The following is a 23,851-nucleotide window of genomic DNA, read 5'->3' as shown; positions in this document are numbered from 1 at the left end:
GTAGTCTGACCTATGCATTTTTTTTATCAGCCACCGGAGTATATGCATGGGTTGTTCTGAAGTCCAAGCTGTATAGTGTGACTCGGAACAATGTGCTACTACTTGGAAAAAACTTCCATGGCTATTCTTAAGTTGCATGCACTGATTTACCTGAGTGGCAGGACTAAGCAATGAGATAGCTGGGATTATAGTTGTGGTGCGACTACTCCAGACTGGAACTAAATTCAGGCAGAGGTATAGTCATAGTTGTAGTTATAGGTATAGTAATAGTTATCAGTGTTGTGGGACCGGGCCCTTAGCTACCAAAGGAATCCATCCAAAGCCTCTTCCTTCAAGGCCAAGCAGATGCACGGTCCATTGGTGGTGGTGGTGGGGAAGCAACATGCTTTTGTTCCACAAAAGCAGTTATACACCTGAATTCAAATTAAGAAATAGAAAAAAATCATCATCCTCCTCCTCATCATGTTGGATGAACTTAAAAAAATTAAAACACAGGGTGCAACCAGCTGGGTGGATCAAAAATTCAGATCCATAACAGTGCATTTTTGAGCTTCATCCAAGCAAACAATACAGCAAAACATGAGTGGACATTCCCTCCCCCAACTCAGTGGGAAAGTACAAGGAGCTCAGTGCAGATCTGAAAAACAAGATACTAGATTTACACAACGCAGGATTGTCTCTTACAGCTATTTCTACATAACTGCAGATTCCAAGATCAGTTGTTTAAACAACTGTTTGCAAGTACATGTTATTGGGAGGTGTAGCCACTTTGCCAAGCCACTTTTCGGGAAAGACCCAAACTGTCACCCTCAGCTGAAACAAAATTGGTCTGGATGGTCAGGAACACCCCAGGAACCACCAAGACACCATGAACTGGAAGCTGCTGGAACACTGTCTATAGTCAAAGGAGTTTTATAATGACCATGGACTGAAAAGCTTCTGTCAAAGAATGAAGCCCCTACTCCAAAATCAACACCTTCGAGCTCAAATAAAGCTTGCAGCTGACCAAATGGACCACCCAAAAAAAAAAAAAAAAAAAAAAAACACCCCCAAAAGCCTTCTGGTGGAAAGTTTTATGGTCACATGCAACAAAGATTGGGTTGTTTGGCCACAGTGGCCAGAGATCCAGAGGAACGGTGATCCAACTATTAAGCATAATGGTGGTAGCATCATACTCTGGGGCTGTTTTCTGCCAGTGGAACTGGTGCATTTGCACAAAGTAGAAGGACGACATCAGAATTATTCAGCATAACCTCAAACCGTGAGAAACTTGAATACAACTGGGCGTTCCAACAGGACAGTGACTCCAAACGCACATCAAAGCTGGCTGTGGAATGGATAAAGCAGACTGACATTAAGCTTGTTTTAAGTCCTGATTTCAACCTCATTAAAAAAATATGTGGATTGTGCTTTAAAGTCTTGCCAGGAAACACAAATTTAACTGAATTATCAATTCTGCCAAGAAGACTGGTCAAATACGCATGAAAACATTCTTGTTTTTTTCTATTAAAGATGCATGTTGTACAACCGAACAGCCCCAGAAAAAGAACAGTTCAAATGAATAATTTAAAGCCCAATACTGCCATGGCATTCATGTTCATGATGTTCACATCCGTGCAAGTAAACTTCTAACCGCAACTGTATCTAAAGTAGTATTAATAATGGTTTACAATAAAAGCATCTACAAGTGACCATCACCTCTTCAACAAGAAACAACGTACTTGGTAAGCTTTACACATGTCTCAACTGGCCGATTAGAAGGATTTAACCAAGAGGGGTTAAGAGCGCCACAAGGGTTTCCCATTGTAGGCTTCAAACGTTCCTGTAAAGGAGTCAATAACCGAGCATGAGGATGAGCAGGACGTGCAAGCGGCAGCTCTTTGATTAGAGAGGCAGCATGAAGCTGTCTCTCCACTGAGCATCTGCCTACTCACCTGCTGAGAATCATCAGAGGTCCTCAGCATGCAGTAGGCCTCTAAAGTCCTCCTTCATCTAAATAACATCAGATAAATGGCAGGCGCACAAGGCAGACAGCTGGTGTACTCATTTGACTTTTCCATCCCCTCCCCAAAGATATTCCATGAGGCTCAAAGCGACATGGAGGACGTTATTTCCAGAAAGAGATAGCCAACACAGGTGAGGACAAACAACATTTCGTTATTTATCTTGTACTTCGTGCTGGATTTTAATTTTGAAGAAGGATTTATCAGACAAAATCAGTCGCGGTTTAAAATCACTGGGACAAAGTCTCCGGAGTAATATCGGGCTGAGAGAATTCTTCCTGTGGCCTTACAGCTCTAGCGTATTTTCTCCACCTGCTCTCTGTCATTTTCCTGTGCTAGAGCAGAGGCTGAATCAGAAAATTAAGAGGTGCAGCCAGACCGTGACTGACGTCAAGTGAGCTGAAAGACCCGAGGTTAGTGCATAGCTATAGGGCACCATCTGTGTAGGTAGGTGTTGGAGGATGAACAGAGGAAATGAAAAACATCCGCAGGCAGCAAGAGCTGGACGGTTCAGTCCAGGTACTCCTCCTGAGGGCTCAGCTGAGCACCGGACCCATCTACAGGGCAAGAGCAATAACTGACACCACCAGCGTTGAGGCTGCCAAATCCATGTGTAACCCACAGGTGATGATTAAAATGTTAATTAAACACTGCTGGTTAACAGGTGACGGGGACATGCTCCCCCAGACAGTGGGCCACCTGGCCCTGCAGGCATGCTCTCTCACCTCCTCTCTGCTACACACCTCTTCTGTTAAATAAAGAACAGCCTCCCTCGTGCTCGCCAGGGGCCCGTATTAGTCAAAGTAAACACTATAACCTACATTCCCTCCCCCGACCACACACTCATTCGCACCTCTGAGCCAGAACTGAAGAGCCGGTACAAACCGGTTACCCTTAACACGGTGGCAGCGATAAGGAAATATGAGCCAGTGTGTAATGAATTTGAAGGATGAAATTATTAACGCTTTTTCTCCCAGCTGGGCTGGTAAATAATGGCCTTCATTGATTCATTAAGCGTGACCATCAGCAGTAAGATGAGTGCCTGGTGTAAGGTTATTAAATTTTTGTCTCGGAGCATGTACCATTTCCAAGGCATGCGATTTGTTCACCGTTTCCTCATAAGAGTGAAGAAATGAGCACAAAAATCTACTGAATTTAAAATACATATTTAGAAAAATATCTATAAATCTAGAAAAAAGGTTATCCACTTTTCATGATGGAGCATATTTAGAGAGAAGATTTACATTAACCACACCAAGGAAGAGCAAAACTGGATGTTCTTACTGAAGTAAATCAGAGAAAATGCTATTAATTACTACTTGTTCCTCAGATCCAAAGGAATTTGCAGGTCTGGAGGAATTATAAATGGCTTCATCGTTTGTTAGTGTGTTAAAAAGCCCAATATCATCCTTATTACTTTCAGTCAAGTCAGAAAGACGAGTTGTTTGGGGGGGCAGCTTGATGGTCGTTAATGACGAGCCCCTTTTACACAGCGTGTACAAGGCGGAAAGCGCCAGCCTTTATTTCACCTCTTATCTGTGTAAAATGTCCGAACGCAGAATGGGAGGGTCGTCAGTGTTGTTCCGCCTCCGAAACGGAACGATTGGTCGTAACAGAACTGGAATTGACACGTGTATGAAAGGGACTGCTGTCACGGAGGGACACAGATGTGATGTTTTTGACAGACAGACAGACATTCTCCTTTCTGAGACTAGCGCAAATTCAAAAGTCCCCGTCTACAGCATCTAAGGTCTGCGTGCTTTTCTGCCTTAAATCACTCCCTACTTTTCTTCACGTTCTCTGCCTTCATGTTTCTGATGACAGTCTCTTCACTTCATTACCTTTTACTCTGATTCTCTCCTCTCAGTTTTCTGTGAACTTCCCCGAAAAGATGACTCAGCTAAAGGACACAAGCGTGTATATGCGTGCATACACACAGTGGTGCTTGAAAGTTTGTGAACCCTTTAGAATTTCTAAAACATCAGATGTTCACACAAGTCCTAAAAGTAGATAAAGAGAACCCAGTTAAACAAATGAGACAAAATAATTATACTTGGTCATTTATTTATTGAGGAAAATGATCCAATGTTACATATCTGAGTGGCAAAAGTATGTGAACCTTTGCTTTCAGTATCTGGTGTGACTCCCTTGTGCAGCAATAACTGCAACTAAACGTTTGCGGTAACTGTTGATCAGTCCTGCACACCGGCTTGGAGGAATTTTAGCCCATTCCTCCGTACAGAACAGCTTCAACTCTGGGATGTTGGTGGGTTTCCTCACATGAACTGTTCGCTTCAGGTCCTTCCACAACATTTCGATTGGATTAAGGTCAGGACTTTGACTTGGCCATTCCAAAACATTAACTTTATTCTTCTTTAACCATTCTTTGGTAGAACGACTTGTGTGCTTAGGGTCGTTGTCTTGCTGCATGACCCACCTTCTCTTGAGATTCAGTTCATGGACAGATGTCCTGACATTTTCCTTTAGAATTCGCTGGTATAATTCAGAATTCATTGTTCCATCAATGATGACAAGCCGTCCTGGCCCAGATGCAGCAAAACAGGCCCAAACCATGAGACTACCACCACCATGTTTCATAGATGGGATAAGGTTCTTATGCTGGAATGCAGTCTTTTCCTTTCTCCAAACATAACGCTTCGCATTTAAACCAAAAAGTTCTATTTTGGTCTCATCCATCCACAAAACATTTAATAGCCTTCTGGCTTGTCCACGTGATCTTTAGCAAACTGCAGAACCTTTTCCAGCCTGATGAGCATCAACAACGCTTTTTCTGAGGTCCTCAGAAATCTCCTTTGTTCGTGCCATGATACACTTCCACAAACATGTGTTGTGAAGATCAGACTTTGATAGATCCCGGTTCTTTAAATAAAACAGGGTGCCCACTCACACCTGATTGTCATCCCATTGATTGAAAACACCTGACTCGAATTTCACCTTCAAATTAACTGCTAGTCCTAGAGGTTCACATACTTTTGCCACTCACATATGTAATATTGGATCATTTTCCTCAATAAATAAATGACCAAGTATAATATTTTTCGTCTCATTTGTTTAACTGGGTTCTCTTTATCTACTTTTAGGACTTGTGTGAAAATCCGATGTTTTAGGTCATATTTGTGCAGAAATATAGAAAATTCTAAAGGGTTCACAAACTTTCAAGCATGAATTACTTATCAGAAGTGATTACATGTTGCGTACGATGCTTAGCAACTTTGCTTGTGTTCGAAGAGTGGCATCAATGTACACTGCTAACGAAAGCACCTTGACACGCCGTTCATCTACTTTTCTGAAAGTAATGCCTCTATGCTCAGGGTATTCATATTTCCGACACGTAGATACGTCACCCTAGCCACCAACGCTCCGCTGTGACCAGTCATGCCTCTGGTTGCAGAACACCAGCTCACAATGTAAAAAAAATGCACACTGGCACGTTATTTGATTCAGTGTAAATCACTAAAGCCAGAATACGGAGATGTCTTTATGCCAATATTACAGAACATCTATATAAAAAGGGCTATAGACTCTTAACGACCCTCAGCTTTTTCACTTCCACGATCAAGAGATACCCTTAAAGGATTTTTTTTCCCTCTACACCCTTTTTAATAATCTTTACAAGCCATGCCAATAATTGTGGAAGGCACTGTAACTATTCATTGTATTATGAGACTAAAGTCAGAAGTAGTTTAGTCCTAGCACACATCTCTTAAAGCAATATCGGCCATCACAAGCACACTGCTTGAAAACGTGAGCATGATGTTTGTTTATAAAAGTTAGATTACAACCAAACTTGTTTAGCCTGGCTTGAAAGGTGCCAGGGAGACTACGTGCTTGAATCATGGCGATGCCACTCCCACTTGTTGCCTGGAGTCTAGGGAGCAACAGTGGCCGTGTTCTCTGGGTGGAAGGGATAGTTTACGATCTCCGCATCAGTCAAAGACAAGCCTAGGAGCTCATGTATGTAGAAGAGGGAGGTTAGTGCTTTCTTCAAAAGGTGTGTTTCGCTGCCCTGTGATGCAGCACAAGCATCCCTGGGAGAAAAACATGGGGGAAAAAAATCCCCCCACAATTTTATCATCTTTGGTTTTCTAATTTTAATAGCTTTACAATAACTTAATGTAGATTATTTTACTAAACGCACTTCACAAAAACTACAAAAGCACAGATTCTGAAAATAAAATATTCTCAACAACATTATAATTATTAAGTTCTTTCCACTATATCCTACTGACTAGGCTTTTAGTACTCGAGTCTGACTCGTGCCCTAATTTTAAGGACTCATGACTTGACTTGGACTTGAGCACTGATGATTCGGACTTGGACTCGTGCATTAACTGCATTCGGACTCGTAAACTGGAGATGGACAGATTTTTTTGCTTTATTTTTTTGTAGCATGCAATAAGATATTTATATCTACATTAATTTTTTATACTAATTTTGTGCAAGAGAATGCACATTCACCTGTTCATACATCATGTTCAGGAAAAAAACTAACATTAATGGCGCTAAAATGCCTGGAGAGAGGCCCCTAGGATTGTCAACTTTGCTTACACAGACTTCTCGTGCAGTGGGGGGGGGATGCACTGCTATGTGTTCCATATGTAGAAGAACTATTGAGGAGACGACCGGGACGACCTCGAACTTCAATCATTATTTGGTAAGACTCCACCCAGAGAAGGAAGTGAGACGCCATGTTCATTGCTCTGTTGATAGCGGGGCTTGCTGACCGATGAACTAGCTAGCGTTAGCCCCCTCTCATGTTCATTGCACTGTTGATAGTGGGCGGGGCTTGCTGAGCGATGAACAAGCTTTTTATCTGTAGTCTATTGAGTAAAATGGGGCAGTCGAGCAGTAACGACAGTCCAACACAGTAGCAGAGACGGTTTCACAAAAAGGCAGCAACAGCCACCGTCAAATGGTGCGGGTGGAGTCTTGTTCTTGGATTCGGCTCAATAATGGACTCGACTCAAAATTTTCTTTAATGACTTAGACTTGAACACTGGGGACTCGAGACTGGACTTGGACTCTAGGTTTAGTGACTCGAATACAACACTGCTACTGATTACAGATGCTGGGGAAAGGTTTTCTTTTGGGTTTTGAATATAGCAAGTGGCCCTTCTGGAACTGGATAACTATACAGAGGAGGCCAGCTGCTCAAAACACCCCCCGCCTTAACCAGATGACAGTTCTGTCTGGAGCTCTGCAACTGACAGACCACTTAGCAATGCACATTTACATAATTTTTGCACTTATTTACAACGCTCAAAACAGAGAAATTTGATAACGTGATACGAGAGCTCCTCTGTTTAGCCGTCCATCATGCAACTTTTAGCAAAGCATTTATTCAACAGCGGGTGCGAGTTAAATGAGATCCAACAATGCTGGAATCTAAGCAGACAACAGTGATGTAGAAAACATCCAAAAACAAACAACGCCAACCCACCACACACGGCAGGTCAGGAGCATAGATTTGGGTTTTGTTTTTATAATTCCAAAACACCTATAACTGTGGTTTGAGGACACGGATAGGACCTGAAAAACGTTTTAAGCTTGTGTGTGAACCTGGTGTTCACGGTCATGTTTTTACAGCTAAAGCAGCTACACAGCAAGACGCATCATTAGTACAGTGTAGCAGACAAAAAGGGAGATCGCTTTTGTGCAGATTCGAGAGCCCAGCTGCTGAAGCGAACAGAGGTGGGCAGCAGAGAAAACATGGCAGCGCTGAGGCAAATTGGGAAATTTACATCAAGAGTGCTGCTCGGTGCACAGACTGCCTGCCATATTCTACAACAGGCCCGAGGGGGTGGTGTACACAGCATGTGGCAGCTGGATAAAAGGTCATTATTAGGCATCTGACTGGGGCTCGTCTCTGGCTCGCTCCCTTTGGGAGCGCACATTCTCACATAGCGACACACACAAATCTGTTGTGCAGAGAGGCGACGATGAGCCAAAGTGGGATGTGACTGCAATGGACCAATGCACATCAGGCTGATTAGAGCAATAAAATGTCTAATCACAAGAGTTTTGTTGCCATTTTGTGGTCGCATGCACAACATCCAGTCAAGGAGATCTACTGATGTGCTAAAAACCAAAAAAAAAAAAAAAGACAAACAGACTTTGCGATTTGCAAAAGGCTCACATCCAAAGCATTTTTAAATGATTCAAACCCCAACGGTTTGAGTTATGCATGGTCACAGAAATCAAGCACTGTGTGTTCCATCTCCATAAGACAACAGCTTTATTAGGCAATTATACCGGTGCGTTCCACATCGCCAGCACCTGCAGAGGTGGTCAAATAGTGCCTGAGGAGATTCACTCTACATGCTCCACAAATTAGCTACCTTTTCTCCCAAATGTAATTAGTGATTATTTTTCCCTTTATATCTTCGATGTCAGCCTTGTTTGGCTTTTGATGAAGCTCTCTTAAACGGAATACTCTTTGCACAGCATGTTTTCGTCCTCCAGCAAACTAACTTTTATTAAAAAAAACCCTAAGGGCACGTTAAAAAGTTTTCCTGCTCTGAAACTAGGTTAATGACAAAGAAATTTCTTCCTCTTCCTCTGTTGTGGGAACCAACTTGAGCAAGAGCTTCATTGCTTTGAGATGTCAGCCGTTTTTGGAGTAGTTTTCATGAAAACTTCAGCGTGAGGGTATGAATTAAGACTTACAGTCGGCGCTCTGGTTGCCTTCTCTCTTCAGCATTTGGACAGCACCCACATATTTCTTCAACTGGACCTTCAGCACCTCATTTTCCCTGCAAAACAGACAGAAGTGCTGCGTCTGACTCAGCCATGTCTGTATGGCCCATCGATTTAAGTCCTTCTCATGATGTCCATTTTTCCCCCCTTTATAAGAGCTCATAAACAGCTCTAACCTCTAGACCTTTAACCCTTTGATGCAAAACATGGGTCAAAAGTGACCCGGCTGAGTTTTTATCTTCTATACATCTTTGCAATAAATTAATTCCATCATTCAGTATTCAAGGTATTCCTCAATTAACTTGTTTTTGATCATCATGCAGCCTTATTTTATTTTTTCCTTTCTTACTTTTTGAATAAAAACCCTTTTTGTATCACTACCCTTCTAATGCACAACACGGGTCAAAAACGACCTGCATTCATTTTCCAGGTTATTTCATGTATCGCTGAGTGTTTCTATGATATACTTTTGAAATAAATTCATTTTGTCATTTACTTTTCCAAATATGCAGTAAATATCTTGTTTTCGTTTAGCACAAATCATTTTTATTTTTCCTTTCTTAAGTTATGAACAAGCACAGCTTTTGTAATTTTACATCAGGTTTACACACATGGGTCAGAAACGACCCGCATGCATTTACTCCAGCGTTTGGTGGGAACTGTGAATTGTGCTTGTGTCAGACATTTCACAGCTCAGCACAGCGTCCTTTGCCCATCTCATACATGGAAGTAATGTTTTTCAATTGTTCTAACATTACTAGAAAAAAATTGATGTTTAGGTTACCTTGAGAGTGAGTAGATTACTTGTCAGAAAGTTACAAGTAATTACTATTAGCTACTGAGCTGTTGACATATTCTACTTTAGTTAGCTAATTTTATTGTAGTTGGCTTAGCTAACTACATAGTTAATAAATAAATAACTGGCCCCATTCACTGCTAAAGTAATTACTTGAAACAAATTATTATAGTATTAAGACATTTAATTTTAAATCACACTTGGATGACCCATGTGTAGTAATATAAAAAGTATTTTTGTTCATAAAGTAGGAAAGAAAAAATTAAATTAATGATTTGTGGTAATTAAAAACAAAGATATTTAAAGAATACTTGGAATATTCAATCATAAAATAAATTGATTTCAAAAGATAGAGCAAAGAAAAACTCAGTCGGCAAGAAATAACCTGGAAAATGAATGCTGGTCATTTTTGACCCATGTTGTGCATTAGAAGGGGTGTGCATATGTTTTGCATCAAAGGGTTAATAACAGTGACCAAACAGAATAAACAAATCTGTGCCAAAGCTTATAAGGAACTCTCGATTATAAATGAACGAATAAACAAAAAGTGAGCAAAAGAAATTACCATATACTATTAGGCATGCAGCATCTAAAAGAACGTCTACAGCATATGGAACCAGAAAATGGCGCTCTGCCACCATGCCTAATACAAACCTGATTCAGTTCTTGGAACTGCTTTACATCTGTTGATGAGTAACTTTCCAAAGTTGTGGCCTAAGTGCTACAATATAAGGTGCGCGCACACGCTTATACTCAGCTTGGTTGATTCTGCTGGCTCGGGAAAAAAAAAAATCAATCAATCAATTCAGGCTGTGAAAAGAAGCCTTCCTATTCTTGCCAAGGGCCTCTTGCAGTTCTCTTATCGCACCACATTTTCAGGCCTTGAATGGCCAGAGGAATGGAGGATTTCTGGAGGCGTTCAGATGGGCCACTGGGGTTATTGGGAGCCAGTGAGCTGTGCACAATTCCAGTGTGATTTAATTAAAACTAGTAAGTGGCAGGTCTTCGGTGAGGAGTTCGCCACCCTTCGTATGTGCCACATTGATCTTTTCCATTATCCATGCTGAGCAAGCCTCAGAATTCTCACATGCCAACTATGTCGTATTACAGAAATTAAGATGCCACACAAGGAAGAGAACACTGACATTTCTAATGAGGACAGTCGAGCTTGAGTAAAGCATAAGGAAGATCAGTTATTTAATAAGCACCAGAGGGGAACTGTCAGAGCCTTCTAGGCATTCAGAGACGGCCCAAACATATCAGCATTTCAAATTATATTTCATTTCTTTCAAAATTTCATTATATTTATACTCTTCTAATTCTGCCCCATTTTCTCTCAAATTTGCTTCAGAAATGAAAGGGTCACTGTCCTGAAAACATTAAAATAGTTATCCAGTGAGGTTTTTTTTTGGTTGTTGTCTCTAGACTGAGAAGAGTATAGAGCTCATTGGTTTGGACTTCATTGCTGGGACAGGAGGGCATGGTAGTGTATGTTTATGTAGGAAGTGACAGAGGAATTAACCAAATCACCTCAATACGAGCTGAACCTCAAGTCGTTCATCAGTAGTGTTAGCGAAACGTTAATAAAAGCAGTCAACTCAGTGCTATCGAGAGCAAGTAGCACAGGCTAACGACCGAGAAACTAAGATGTCTATCTCCAGACTCTTCTTCCACACACACACTCGCCGCAGTATTTTTCCACTCACACTGAAGTATTCACTTCCCACTGTAATTTACTGAGTTAATTTTAAAATAAACAAACCGACGACTCCACACAACGGAGCGACCTGGCACCCTGCCGCTAATCCCTTTGCCCTGTTGCTTTTTTGGCGTGTCTGGCCAAGTTTTGGCTGAGCTGAAGTCCCAGCTCTAATAGTAATGGTTCGCCACTGATAAGCACCACGATTCAGAACGTAGATCATACACTGGCGGGGGAGGAAATGGACAAAAATTAGGGGGTGGTAAATAATTTGCCTTGTTATCTGGAGGAGATCATAGGACTCTTTCTTGTCAATCACAGTGACATTAGCCAGCTGTGGGTGTCTGTGAGCTCATGTATGCAGAAGAGGGCAGATACACTACCGTTCAAAAGTTTGGGGTCACTTTGAAATGTCCTTATTTTTGAAAGAAAAGCACTGTTCTTTTCAATGAAGATCACTTTAAACTAATCAGAAATCCACTCTATACATTGCTAATGTGGTAAATGACTATTCTAGCTGCAAATGTCTGGTTTTTGGTGCAATATCTCCATAGGTGTATAGAGGCCCATTTCCAGCAACTCTCACTCCAGTGTTCTAATGGTACAATGTGTTTGCTCATTGCCTCAGAAGGCTAATGGATGATTAGAAAACCCTTGTACAATCATGTTAGCACAGCTGAAAACAGTTGAGCTCTTTAGAGAAGCTATAAAACTGACCTTCCTTTGAGCAGATCGAGTTTCTGGAGCATCACATTTGTGGGGTCGATTAAATGCTCAAAATGGCCAGAAAAATGGCTTGACTATATTTTCTATTCATTTTACAACTTATGGTGGTAAATAAAAGGGTGACTTTTCATGGAAAACACAAAATTGTCTGGGTGACCCCAAACTTTTGAACGGTAGTGTAGTGTTTTCTTCGGAGTGTGCTACGTTGCCTTGTGAGGCAGCATGGGAGGAAGTGGATGGATGGATGGATGGATGGATGGATGGTGTGGTGAGGAGATATTCTGACCTCCAGGCTTTAAATCCCCCCCCCCCCCCCCCCCAATTTTTGGAGGAGATTAGAGGGTGAGAGTTGCTTAACCTTGCTCAGTCTTATTCTATAGTAGGCAACACATACAACTTCCATGTATTATTCCATTCTATAAATCCATAAAAAGTCACACTTCTTGCATTTTTTACTCAGTAGATTAGAGCGATTTTTACCTGTAATGAGGAAATTGTTCATCTTATTAAAACGTATTGCATGACATTCATATGGTAGTAGTTTTACCCACACGGGGTTCAGCTGTGCAATTACCGTTTCATTTTCTAACTGTCAGAACTGACCTTTTTATCAATAAAATGAAGTGATTTTGTGAGCTTCCTGGGGCTTATCCTCATAGCTCTTACCATTTACACAGCATGACTGAGGTGGCAGGACACACATTTTCAAAATGAACTTTCCTAACTAAGCCTTCTTGAAATGGAAAAGAAAAATCAACACCCCGATTCCAAATGCTTGAACACATTAAAAATGACCTTCAAAGCAAACTGCATAGAAATTTCCACCACCACATTGTTCTGCATTCCCAAAACAGTCGAATTGAGCTATAGTCATCACTGCACATCAGGTACACATATCAGCAAGCAAGCCTGCCACAACATAAAGCCTTCACTGAAACGGGACTGCAGAAAAGGTTTAGAAGACCTCCACCACCAGGGAGATGAAACAAAATATGACCGTGTCCTCCACACAGGTTAATAAAGGAGAGGAGGTTGTTATAGCAAGGCCATGGAGTTCAGATTGGACAGGTTTCCCATCTTCAACATAGCTGGAAGTGACCTTACACAAGCAAATCTTTCCATAAAGATGACTAGTTTCTTGAAGCATGGCTAGTGGGTGGGTAAACGCAACAATGATATTTGGAAGGAAATGAAGTCAAATAAGACCATCACAACTCCTCATACACTGTCACTATGCAAAATACTAGCAAGCTGAATATTCAACAAGACTAGAAACCAGCGTTATGCCATGTACACTGCTGAACACTCACAGTTGAAGTGAGAGAGATCGTACTACTACACTGCGAGATATTACGAATGAGTCATTGGTTTGATCGACCAGACAGGTGAGGAACAGGCATCAATCACCCGAAAGCCAACATGGTTTTATTTAACATGACACTTTCATGGTAAATCCTGCCAATCCTGCCTCCTGCACCCCACAGAGGCCTTCTTATTGTGCTAAACAAATGCACTCATTCATTTACTCTGTGCGTTATCTGCGCGAGATGCCATTACACTAAAGCTAATGAAATGCCAGCAGAACCAGCAGGTCTCTGACAATAAAAGCACAACAAATGTGGTCGTCAACAGGCAGCTGGATTTTGTTTTTCCAGACTAATCTTGCCGCAGACCAAGACAGAGACCACCTACCCACACCATGACCACGCTTTTCGCCCAAACCACCTGGTCTACACTGGCCTGTTTCCCGCACCAGGGTGTCCAGCATCATAGCAGAGCAGGCAGCGTTTTGGATGGGGAGGTGCAAGCGAGCATGCATCAGCCTGGCACTGAGCACAGCCCTACGTCTTAAGCACTGCCCACTGTGTCTGACTAAATCAAGAGTGCACAGCTCCAAAGATCGCTCACTAAGCAGCCGGCCAAGCTGCCCCCTTATTTTTAGTCTCTACCGACTTGGCAGGATTTCATTTGAGTCAGACACTTTGATTGACTTCACTGTTCCTTCTGCCTCAGAGTCTAAAAACTGAGGCTGAAGAAGCCAAAATAAGACAAGCTCAAGTCACTCACATTCCTTCCCCAAGCAGGAAGAAGGAAAATGAATGGGAGGGACTTTTTTTTTTTTTTACCAAGTCCAGTAGTATAGAGTATAATTTTATACATTAGCTTTACACAGAAAGAGCTCATCTATTCCAACCTTCTAATAATCATTTGGATTATGGGTGGGTAATATAGTCAATTTTACATAATATTTTCAGAATTGTAGATGGTGACAGTATTTATGCATACTTGCCAACCCTCCCGATTTCGGCGGGAGGCTCCTGATTTGAGGATCCCGATTTTAGCCTCCGCCTCCCGCCCGTATTTGTTAAAAACTGGATAATCTCCCGGTTTGGGGCAATCCCTACCGCCAAGTTAAAAATACTCCCGATCATGTCCAATCAGAATCGTATGAGAAACACTGCTGACATCAACTGATTTTTAACCAATCAACGAACAGAACGACAGTCACTTCCATAACGTAGGATTCACCCAGGCTGGCCGACGTTTTTTACAAGCAGTCATTCATCATGGCCACTAAACCCAATACCAAACGGCAAAAATATGAATGCAAATACCAGGTTGCATGGGAGAATGAATTTCCATGGATAAGCAAACGTTCGACCAGCCAGTTACACATTTTAAGGTAAAGACACCTTAAATCAGAATATAATGGGCATTTGAGTGTGAAATTAAACTAGTCTTCCATACCATTTCAGAAACAAACTGTACAACTTCTAAAGTGTTTAGTGAAATTTTGCATGACCAAGAATTTGTTTGGTGAGTGTATTTGAAGTGTGGTAGTGTCTTAGTGCTATTTTGAATTTATGTTTGAAAGTTTTAAGTGAAAGTTTGCAAGTGAATTATCTGGAAAGTGATTGATTTTGATCGAGTTTTGAGGTTTTAAGTGAAAGACTACTAGTGAGTGTATTTTGGTCGTACTAAAATTTTGCATTCGAGTGAATTTCTTTGCGGAGTATATTTTGATGGTGTGGTAGTATTTATAGTGCCATTTTTAAATTTTGTTTGAAAACTTTCAAAGTTTGCAAATGAGCAAATTCCTTTGATGCATTCCGACAGGATTTGGATAGGATTTCTAGTGCTTTTTAAACATTCTGTTGGAAAGTGTTTAGTGAGAGATGCATTTTAGTAGTACTAAGACAGTGCAGTATTTATTTAACTGAGTTGTTACTATTTTGGTTAAATCTTATGAAAATTTTCTTTAATTTATATGAGTGATTCCACGCTTATGGGTACTGAAATGGGGACATGAACTTATTTTTAAAAATTCACCTAAAACCATTTCTTTTTTTACCATCAGGTCACAAAACATGTAATCTTTAATGAATGATATGTTAAAAGATAACTTTAATTTTCTGAGATGTAATAAAAACATATTTATATGCCAAAGTCAAGCCTATGAGTTCCAAAATGATGTCCGTTACATTACTTCTGTTACGATTGTCCATCTCGCGTCTGTTACAAATTAATTACAATCTAGCTATATACCATGTTAATCTTATTGAAAGAATGTGTATGTTTATTCTACTACACGTTTATTAATTATATTTTCTAAAACATCACCTTCCTATGTTTCAAAAAGTAATTCTACATTGTTAAAATTGAAAATATATATGTCCACAACACTTCTGTTACGTTCTGACTTTGGCATATAAATATGTTTTTATTACATCTCAGAAAATTCAAGTTATCTTTTAACATATCATTCATTAAAGATTACATGTTTTGTGACCTGATGGTAAAAAAAAGAAATGGTTTTAGGTGAATTTTTAAAAATAAGTTCATGTCCCCATTTCAGTACCCATAAGCGTGGAATCACTCATATATGATATTATCGTTCTCTGTATTTTTACATGAAGGAAAACACATTTGATGCAATCCAATCATACTTTCATTCACTGTGACCATTTTAAGAAATGATAAACATTCTAAAGCATCACTTGTTATTTTCTGTGGGTCTCTGTATGGATACAATATTCAGGCAGGAGATTTTTCAGCTAGAAATCTGATTTAAGCAGACTTCCCTTTCATTGTTATTATATTAAAATTCAAGACAAGAGTATTATTTCAGATTTTTCACTCTGAGCTCTCGCATGCCTGATACATGAATCCCATAACCTAGAGTAACTGATAGAACAATATCAACAATTCAAAAACACTAATTGTATAAACCTCAAATGGTTTGCAATTAATTGGGATCCACTGTTTTTATCATTTCAACCGCGCATCAGACCCTCGGCCAATTGAAAATGTCGTTCACGCACTTTTCTCCCCCATGAGAATTTTGAAAAAGTTGGCAAGTATGTTTATGTAGTGTAACAAACAAAAGAACAAATACATTAAAAAGAATAACTCAGTGTTTAAAAAAAAAAAAGACAACGTTCCCCAGTCTATTGCTGCCCTGTGTTTTACAGCAGCACATTATAGCTGTGGTCATCAAGCACCTGGAGCTTTATTAACCATTCATTTAAAACAGCCATTTACAATGACCTGTAGAGTTTTAACCCCCCCCAAATCATTTCTTGCAAAGCTTTGCCAGCATCATTATTCTAATCCTGCTCATTATTTTCCATCTCGTTATCTTCCCGTGTCCAAAGCAGGATACCTTCTTTTCACTCTACCCAACAGCAAAGGGTTTTTTTGCACTTAAATTTATCTGAGTCTCAGCGACGGATGCTACGCCACAAATCGGTCCGTAAACAGTGCAAAAATAAATAAATAAATAAATTTAAAAAATGACCTAACGTTGTTCAAATGTCATTAAAAGCTCCACGTGAATGACTCTAAACTGATTAGTCTCCAACCAGTAATGTTTACTCACTGTGTTTGTTATGTAGATTTTAAACACACAACTGTTCTGTTTTACCATGAGGTAAACATTTATGTTATGTTTGAGTGATCTGCATTGGAACAAAGAGATGTTCATGGTATAATTAACAGTTATTCCATGAAACCGAGTCGTACATGAGCTGATAGTCCACGAGGCACGTAGCTCCGAGTTGGCTATAAGCCATGTACGATGAGATTGAGCGGAAGGACTGTTTTATTCTATCCACATTCACTGGCTTTTGAGAAAGAGAACATTTTTATTTTTTGCAAATTTGATAAATAAATAAAAAAAAAAAACCTTTATATAAAACATCTGGCAAAATTTCTGCTTAGAATGTAAACAAGCCAGTGAAATGACAGTAGTCATTTGTGAAAAATGCTAAAACTAATCCTTGGAGGGAAAAAATAAATAAATAAATAAATAAATAAAATAGATGCGTTCTTACCATCAATTGTTTTTATTCCATATTTTGTTAGCCTAGTAAACTAGACCCAACCGCCTAACAGCCAAAAATATTTTTTGTCTAGCGAATGGGTCTAGCCTCACACCATATAAACAAAGACACCCCGGGCATCAAATCGTGCCCGCCAATCACAACGCAAGGTTTTTGTTTGGATTCTTTGGGCGGGCTTTTGCAGGAGTGACGACAAAGCTGCGCGAAGCTGGAGAAAGCGCAACAGGAAAGATGACTACGGGCTAGTGAACAGCGCGCATTTGACTCCGCTTTGGAATCAGTTTTAGAAGAATTAGACTTGGAGTTTTCGTTGAAACATGAGCAGGAAGAGGCTCTCCGCTCATTCCTTTTCAAGAAGGACGTTTTCGCTGTTTTGCCGACCGGCTATGGCAAAAGTCTGATCTACCAGCTAGCTCCGCTCGTAGCCAAAAGGATGGGGCTAGTTTGTGCAGTACGAAGAATTAATAAACAGCTTTGAAACATTACTTTTTGATTGTTTCTTATTTTCCCGTTATTTTAAATTTAAGGGAAATTATTTCACCAAACACCACTAAATTAAAACTCTCAAAAACAGTTTAAGCAAACCCTTGAAAAACACTTGGAAAAAAAAATATGAGTGTATGTGGTACAGACTCCAAACTTGTGGTCATTATCTCCAAACTTCTTAATACCTAGAACCTGTTTATTAATTAATACGCATTTTGAAAAATTATTTATTTCAAGGCCTCCCCCACTGCTTTCTGTCGCTCTGACTACGTCACAGTCACTGTTGCGCTGATTGGTCAGAGCGTTGGCCTATACGCACAGAGACAGTTTGAAAGACAGCGGTTTGCTCCTCCTACCCGCTTCGGAAAGATCTACGGATTCACATTTAGTCTGGCTTGCCAGGCTAATATTTTGTTGCTTTTTTTTTGTATTTTTGGGAGTTTTCTTTTTCTTCTGGGTTTTTTGGCAGTTGGCAAACCAACTTCAGGGTGCATTACCGCCACCAACTGGGCTGGAGTGCGGAACAGGAGATATTTGGGAGGACGACACCTACCGGTATATCCTTTTAGCCATTTTGGTTTCTTTTAAAAATACTTGATAATTTTTGGGGTTTTGTTTTCGAGTAGAGTTATTTCATCCTCGGTTGGTTCAGCAACACACTGCCATTTTATTTTCCTCTACTCATGGTACTGTATATGAGCTGATCTCCTAGTAGTAGAATAGCCAATCAGAGCACACAATTGCTCATATCCAATGAATGTGGATAGAGTAATCAGATTTGTTTGATGCGACACTGATTTTGGTCAAACACATTAAAAGTTTTGTAGCTACTTTGAAACACCAGGAACCAGGACATGCTTAGTGGGCATTATGCAAGGAGCTGATAGTCTAAAACAAAGTGCTTTTACCTCCCGAGGGCCTGAACTTTGGCAGTGTGTCTCTCCTCCAGGTCAGCCAGCTTCTTCTTTAGCGCGTCAACCTCGAGCCGCAACCCAGCTGAGTGTTCCATCTCTCCATCCAGCAGACTGCGGAGGGACCTGAAGCCATGAACATACACGCACGCGCACACACACGCAGAGCAAATGTTCATTTCACAGTAGCTCACGCAAACAAAGAGGTAAAATGTGATAGACCTGTAACAGACCCGTCTGTGTGCACTGTTCATATTTTATGCACCCTTTCACAGCCACTAGTATGACATTTCACATAAAGAATCAATTATATATGTGTATACAAGATGTATATACACAGGAAATCGTAACTGTTCATTTAAAGAGTGTCAAAGTGAACAGGGGGAAGGGGGGGAGGAGAAAAAAAAAAAAAAAGGAGACGACTCACGTGTTCTGCTCAGTGAGCTCATCCTTCCTGTTCATCATGGCCACAATAGCTTGACGTAGTTCGGCTGTAAGAGCAGAATAATTTTAAGAGAGGACCAGAATAAAACATGACTGGAGCGTCACAATTTTCCTCCCTCACAGGGAGACATGCTCAATTTCTCAAAGAACAATAAGATGATCTATTCAGTATACCTCAATATATCAGTGAGGTTCAGTGTCCCGTGCAGACCGCTACTCTTTTCATTAATGGATACTCTTCCAGACTTGTGACATTTTCATTTGTATTGCACCACAGAAATAATAACGAGAACTTTGTGGAGCTTAAAATACCAGCCAGACATTAATTTCTTTTAAGTGGAGGTGACATGAAAGGGGAAGACATTTATAACACTGCACAGCGAGAGGGTTACACCGGAGATTTCAATTCAACGACCCACTACCTGGAAACATTGACTGGGAGACAATGAGTCCTTCCCAAACACCTTTTATTCAGAGGCCTATACAGGGCTCTACGTTAACTTTGAGACATGGTTGCCCATTCGGGCAACCATTTGTAGAAATCTGGTTGCCTGAACTCAGAACATGGTTGCCCAAATATTACATATTTTTTTTTTATTTATTATTCAACCTTCTCAGATGCTGTCTGTATCAACAAGCATTGACACTAGCGCTCCGTGCGAGTAATGCGGTAATCAGTCATGTAGTGAAGGACATACCAATAGACAGTCCCCCCAGGATTCCACGGGCCTTTTTTGTGATTGTTGCGGGCTAAAATGTCTGATGTTGCGGGGGGTTTTCCAAAAAATTGCAATGAAAGTTGCGGTGTTTAGGTTTTTGTTGCGATTACATTGCGGGAGGAAGTGAAAGTTGCGAGAAATTGTTGCGATTTTCTCTTTTTGTGATTAAAATTGAGTGATATGTTAAATATTAAGTTATTACTGAAAAACTATTGATTAAAAAAAACCAGACACTGAGAAATGGTCCTATAAGACATCTTTACCAATATAAAAGATTACCAGGACTACAAAAATGCAGAAAAATAGGCTTTACTTATCCAAACGCACCTGTTGGTTCAAAAGTTAAAGTGCATAGAACCTCACAGCACAACATGAAGTTACCTTAAAATAGAATATAAATGCCTCAGCTTTCATGTAAAGAAAAAAAACTATTAATACTAGTACTGTGTGCAGGCAGTCTCTCCTGAAGACTAAATTAAACAATAATTATAAACTAATAAAATAAATGGCTCAGGCTTCATAGAAGAAAAAAAAACCCAATTTGAACAGAATCTCACAGTATGATGCTGAAGCTGCCTAAACAATGGAAAATAAAATATTAATGATGGCAGCGGGGGCGTGGTCAAGCGCCGGTCTGTGGCAGGAGGGTGGAGTCAGGGAAGGTAAGTGGCAGAATCACTACACCTGACATTAATTAACCTGTGTTTGTGTGTGTCTTCCCAGTGACCACGCCCTATTTAAAGGGGAACAGAGGGCAATATATAGAGTAAATATAACAATAAAACACACATTGACGAACCTTACTCAAGACTTACAAAAGTTTTTTGTTCTAAGGTTGGAAAGTTACAGTGTTTAGAAAGTAGCTCGAGCAAACTATTTCCGCAGTTTGAACAGCCCGCCATGATATTAATTTTATCCAATCAGAATGCACGTTCATTTTCTCTGCGCAACACTCATGATGTATGTACGTGTCCAGTTGTGTTGGCTCATTGAGGTTGGGAATAGCACGTGTGAAATACCTGTTTCTGCCTCTTGCGACGATTTCGCAAATCCACGGGTGGCGCCTATCTCATTGCAGCAAATAAATTCTGCTGGACTCGTGAGCAACTCCACGTTACATTTTCCGCACGAGCACCACGCCGTCTCACCTGCACGCAAACGCTCTGCCCCATGCTCGGCATGCCCATGGTCAGCATCAGTCTCATCCTCGCCGTCATCCGAGCTTTCTTCTCTTATTTCATCACCGGAGTCGAGAGTACCTCTCCTAGGTTCAAACTGGTACCCGTCTAAGCCATAGCCTGCTTGCAGTGTCTCTTGCGGGGATCTCGTCGTATGATTCGACAGAGCTGTCGCCTTCACTTGATGCGCCCGACGCCATGATTACACGCTTATCTCCTCTATTTCGGAGAGTTCCGCTAGTGCAGTGGGTAGCGCTGACGTCACAGTCTTTTAAAAATGGCGACTCTTGTGCGGTTTATCGTATAAAGTATTATATTTACAATTACCAAGATATTTTGTTGTTTTCTAGTACATAAATTTGATAGAATACTTAAGAATACGTTACTTTGTCACATCAGCAACCGTATATATTTTGTACCCCTTTAAAGAGGGAGACCAGAGAGTCTCTCCCCCCGAACCAGACGCTGGTTGTGTGTGGCTGTCTGTGTGTTTGATTAAATTGTTAGGCTGAAAAGTGTGACAATAAAACCGTTATCAACCTGAGCTCTGTCCTGCCGTCTTCTGTGCTCCGCCCATACACGAGAACGGCCACAGTGGTGCCGAAACTCGGGACGGAGCACCAACGCCGAACCACCCCATGGAGTCTTCCCCGTTCACCGACCTGGTCCACGCCCTCGCCATGGCCCAGCAAAGCCAGCACCAGGCGCTAGTCACGCTCTGTAAGGAGCAGCGCTTCGAGGCCCTGGTGTCAGCCCAGCAAGAGGATCGTCGGGCATTCCGACACCTCCTCGCGTCGGCGGGGACAACCGACGCTTCCACTGCAGGCCCGTCCCCCCCCACCCTGACAAAGATGGGCCCGCAGGATGACCCCGAGGCTTTCATCACGCTCTTTGAGCAAGTCACGGAGACCTCGGGGTGGCCAATGGATCAGCACACAGCGCGCCTCCTCCCCCTGCTAACGGGAGAGGCGCAGCTGGCCGCGCTACAGCTCCCTGCCGACCACCGGCTGGCCTACGCGGACCTTCGCCGGGCCATCCTCCAGCGTGTGGGGCGCACCCCCGAACAGCAGCGCCAGCGCTTCCACGCTCTGCGCTTGGAGAAAGTCGGCCGGCCGGCCGGCCGTTCGCGTTTGGCCAACAACTCCGGGACGCCTGCTGAGGGCCAACAACCGCAACGCCGAGGAGATCATCGATCAGGTGATGCTGGAGCAGTTCATCGCGTGCTTGCCAACAGGAACCGCGGAGTGGGTCCAGTGCCACCACCCGACGTCGCTGGATCAGGCCATCAAGCTGGCGGAGGACCATTTGGCGGCTGTTCTGGAGGCAGGACAACAGACGGCATCTTCTCTCCTCTTCTCTCTCCCCTCCTTCTGTGTCCCATCCTCGCCCCATTCCCCCACCGTGGAGGCGGGGGCCGGCCCCACCCCAGCCGGCCCGCCGCACCCGCGGTGCCCTCCCGTTTCTCCCTTGTGTCTGTCTCTCCCCACCCTCAGGTGAGTGAGCCCCAGAACACCGGTGCAGAGAGGAAGCCCGGGCCGGTTTGCTGGCGCTGCGGGGAACCAGGCCACCTCCAACAGCAGTGCAAGGCAATGGAGGTGGGCGCGGTGGTTCGGATCCCCGACGCGCCAGAAGCCGCCCTCAATCAGGCCGGAGTGTATCGCATACTGGTGAGTATCCAAGGGGATACATATCAGGCGTTGGTGGATTCCGGTTGTAATCAAACCTCAATTCACCAAAGCCTGGTTCAAAACGAGGCATTGGGGGGGGAGCACAAGGGGTGAAGGTGTTGTGTGCGCACGGGGATGTTCACAGCTACCCTTTGGTGTCAGTCCACATTTTTTTCTGAGGGGAAAAATTTATAATGAAGGCGGCGGTTAATCCTCGCCTCACCCACTCGATAATTTTGGGGACTGATTGGCCGGGATTCAGGGAGTTGATGAGCTGTTTAGTGGAGAGTGGGTCCTGCCATACGTCAGCAGAGGGAGGTCCCGGTGTCGCCTTGGCGGGAGCAGCTGTCACAGAGCCGTCCACGCCATCTCCGCGTCAGAGTGAGGAGCCCCAGGCTCCTCCTCTCTCTCTCTCGGGGAATCCCTCGCGGATTTCCCGTTAGAACAATCGCGAGACGAGACTCTGCAGCATGCGTTTGACCAAGTGAGAGTAATCGATGGTCAAACGCTCCCGCCGAACGCCACCCCGTCCTTCCCCTATTTCTCTATTATGAAGGATAGATTATACCGAGTGACGCAGGACACTCAGATGAAAGAGCAAATCACGCAGCTTTTAATTCCAAAGAGCCGCCGGGAATTGGTATTCCAGGCGGCTCACTTTAATCCCATGGCTGGACACCTAGGGCAGGATAAGACACTAGCCCGAATAATGGCCCGATTCTATTGGCCGGGGATTCGCGGCGATGTTCGTAGATGGTGTACGGCGTGCCGCAAATGCCAGTTAGTAAATCCAGCGGCCATTCCAAAAGCGCCGTTGCGCCCTCTACCTTTAATCGAGACCCCGTTTGAAAGAGTTGGGATGGATCTCGTCGGGCCATTAGATCAGTCAGCACGAGGGTACCGCTTTATATTAGTTCTGGTGGATTATGCAACGCGATACCCGGAAGCAGTGCCTCTGCGCAATATCTCAGCACGCAGTATTGCGGAGGCGCTCTTCCGCATTATCTCCCGAGTTGGAATCCCGAAAGAGATTCTGACTGATCAGGGCACCACGTGTGCGTCACGGACACTGCGCGAACTGTATGGGTTATTGGGGATTAAGCCGATCCGCACCAGCGTGCATCACCCACAAACGGATGGTTTAGTTGAACGGTTCAACCGCA

The 23,851-nt window shown here is 42.4% G+C and overlaps 1 protein-coding gene across 1 annotated transcript in view; it reads right to left on the bottom strand.

Annotated features, from left to right (window-relative positions):
• Positions 1 to 23,851, bottom strand: part of snx29 (sorting nexin 29) — a 239,266-nt gene that overhangs the window by 174,547 nt on the left and 40,868 nt on the right. Inside the window, 3 exon segments of the mRNA XM_060939684.1 lie at positions 8,691 to 8,776; positions 18,678 to 18,806; positions 19,108 to 19,171. Coding sequence (XP_060795667.1) covers positions 8,691 to 8,776; positions 18,678 to 18,806; positions 19,108 to 19,171 — 279 coding nt within the window.

Source organism: Neoarius graeffei, chromosome 14, assembly GCF_027579695.1.
Source record: "Neoarius graeffei isolate fNeoGra1 chromosome 14, fNeoGra1.pri, whole genome shotgun sequence".
Taxonomy (NCBI): Eukaryota; Metazoa; Chordata; class Actinopteri; order Siluriformes; family Ariidae; genus Neoarius; species Neoarius graeffei.
Note: the sequence above shows the minus strand (reverse complement) of the source record. Positions and strands in the feature narration are given on the sequence as shown.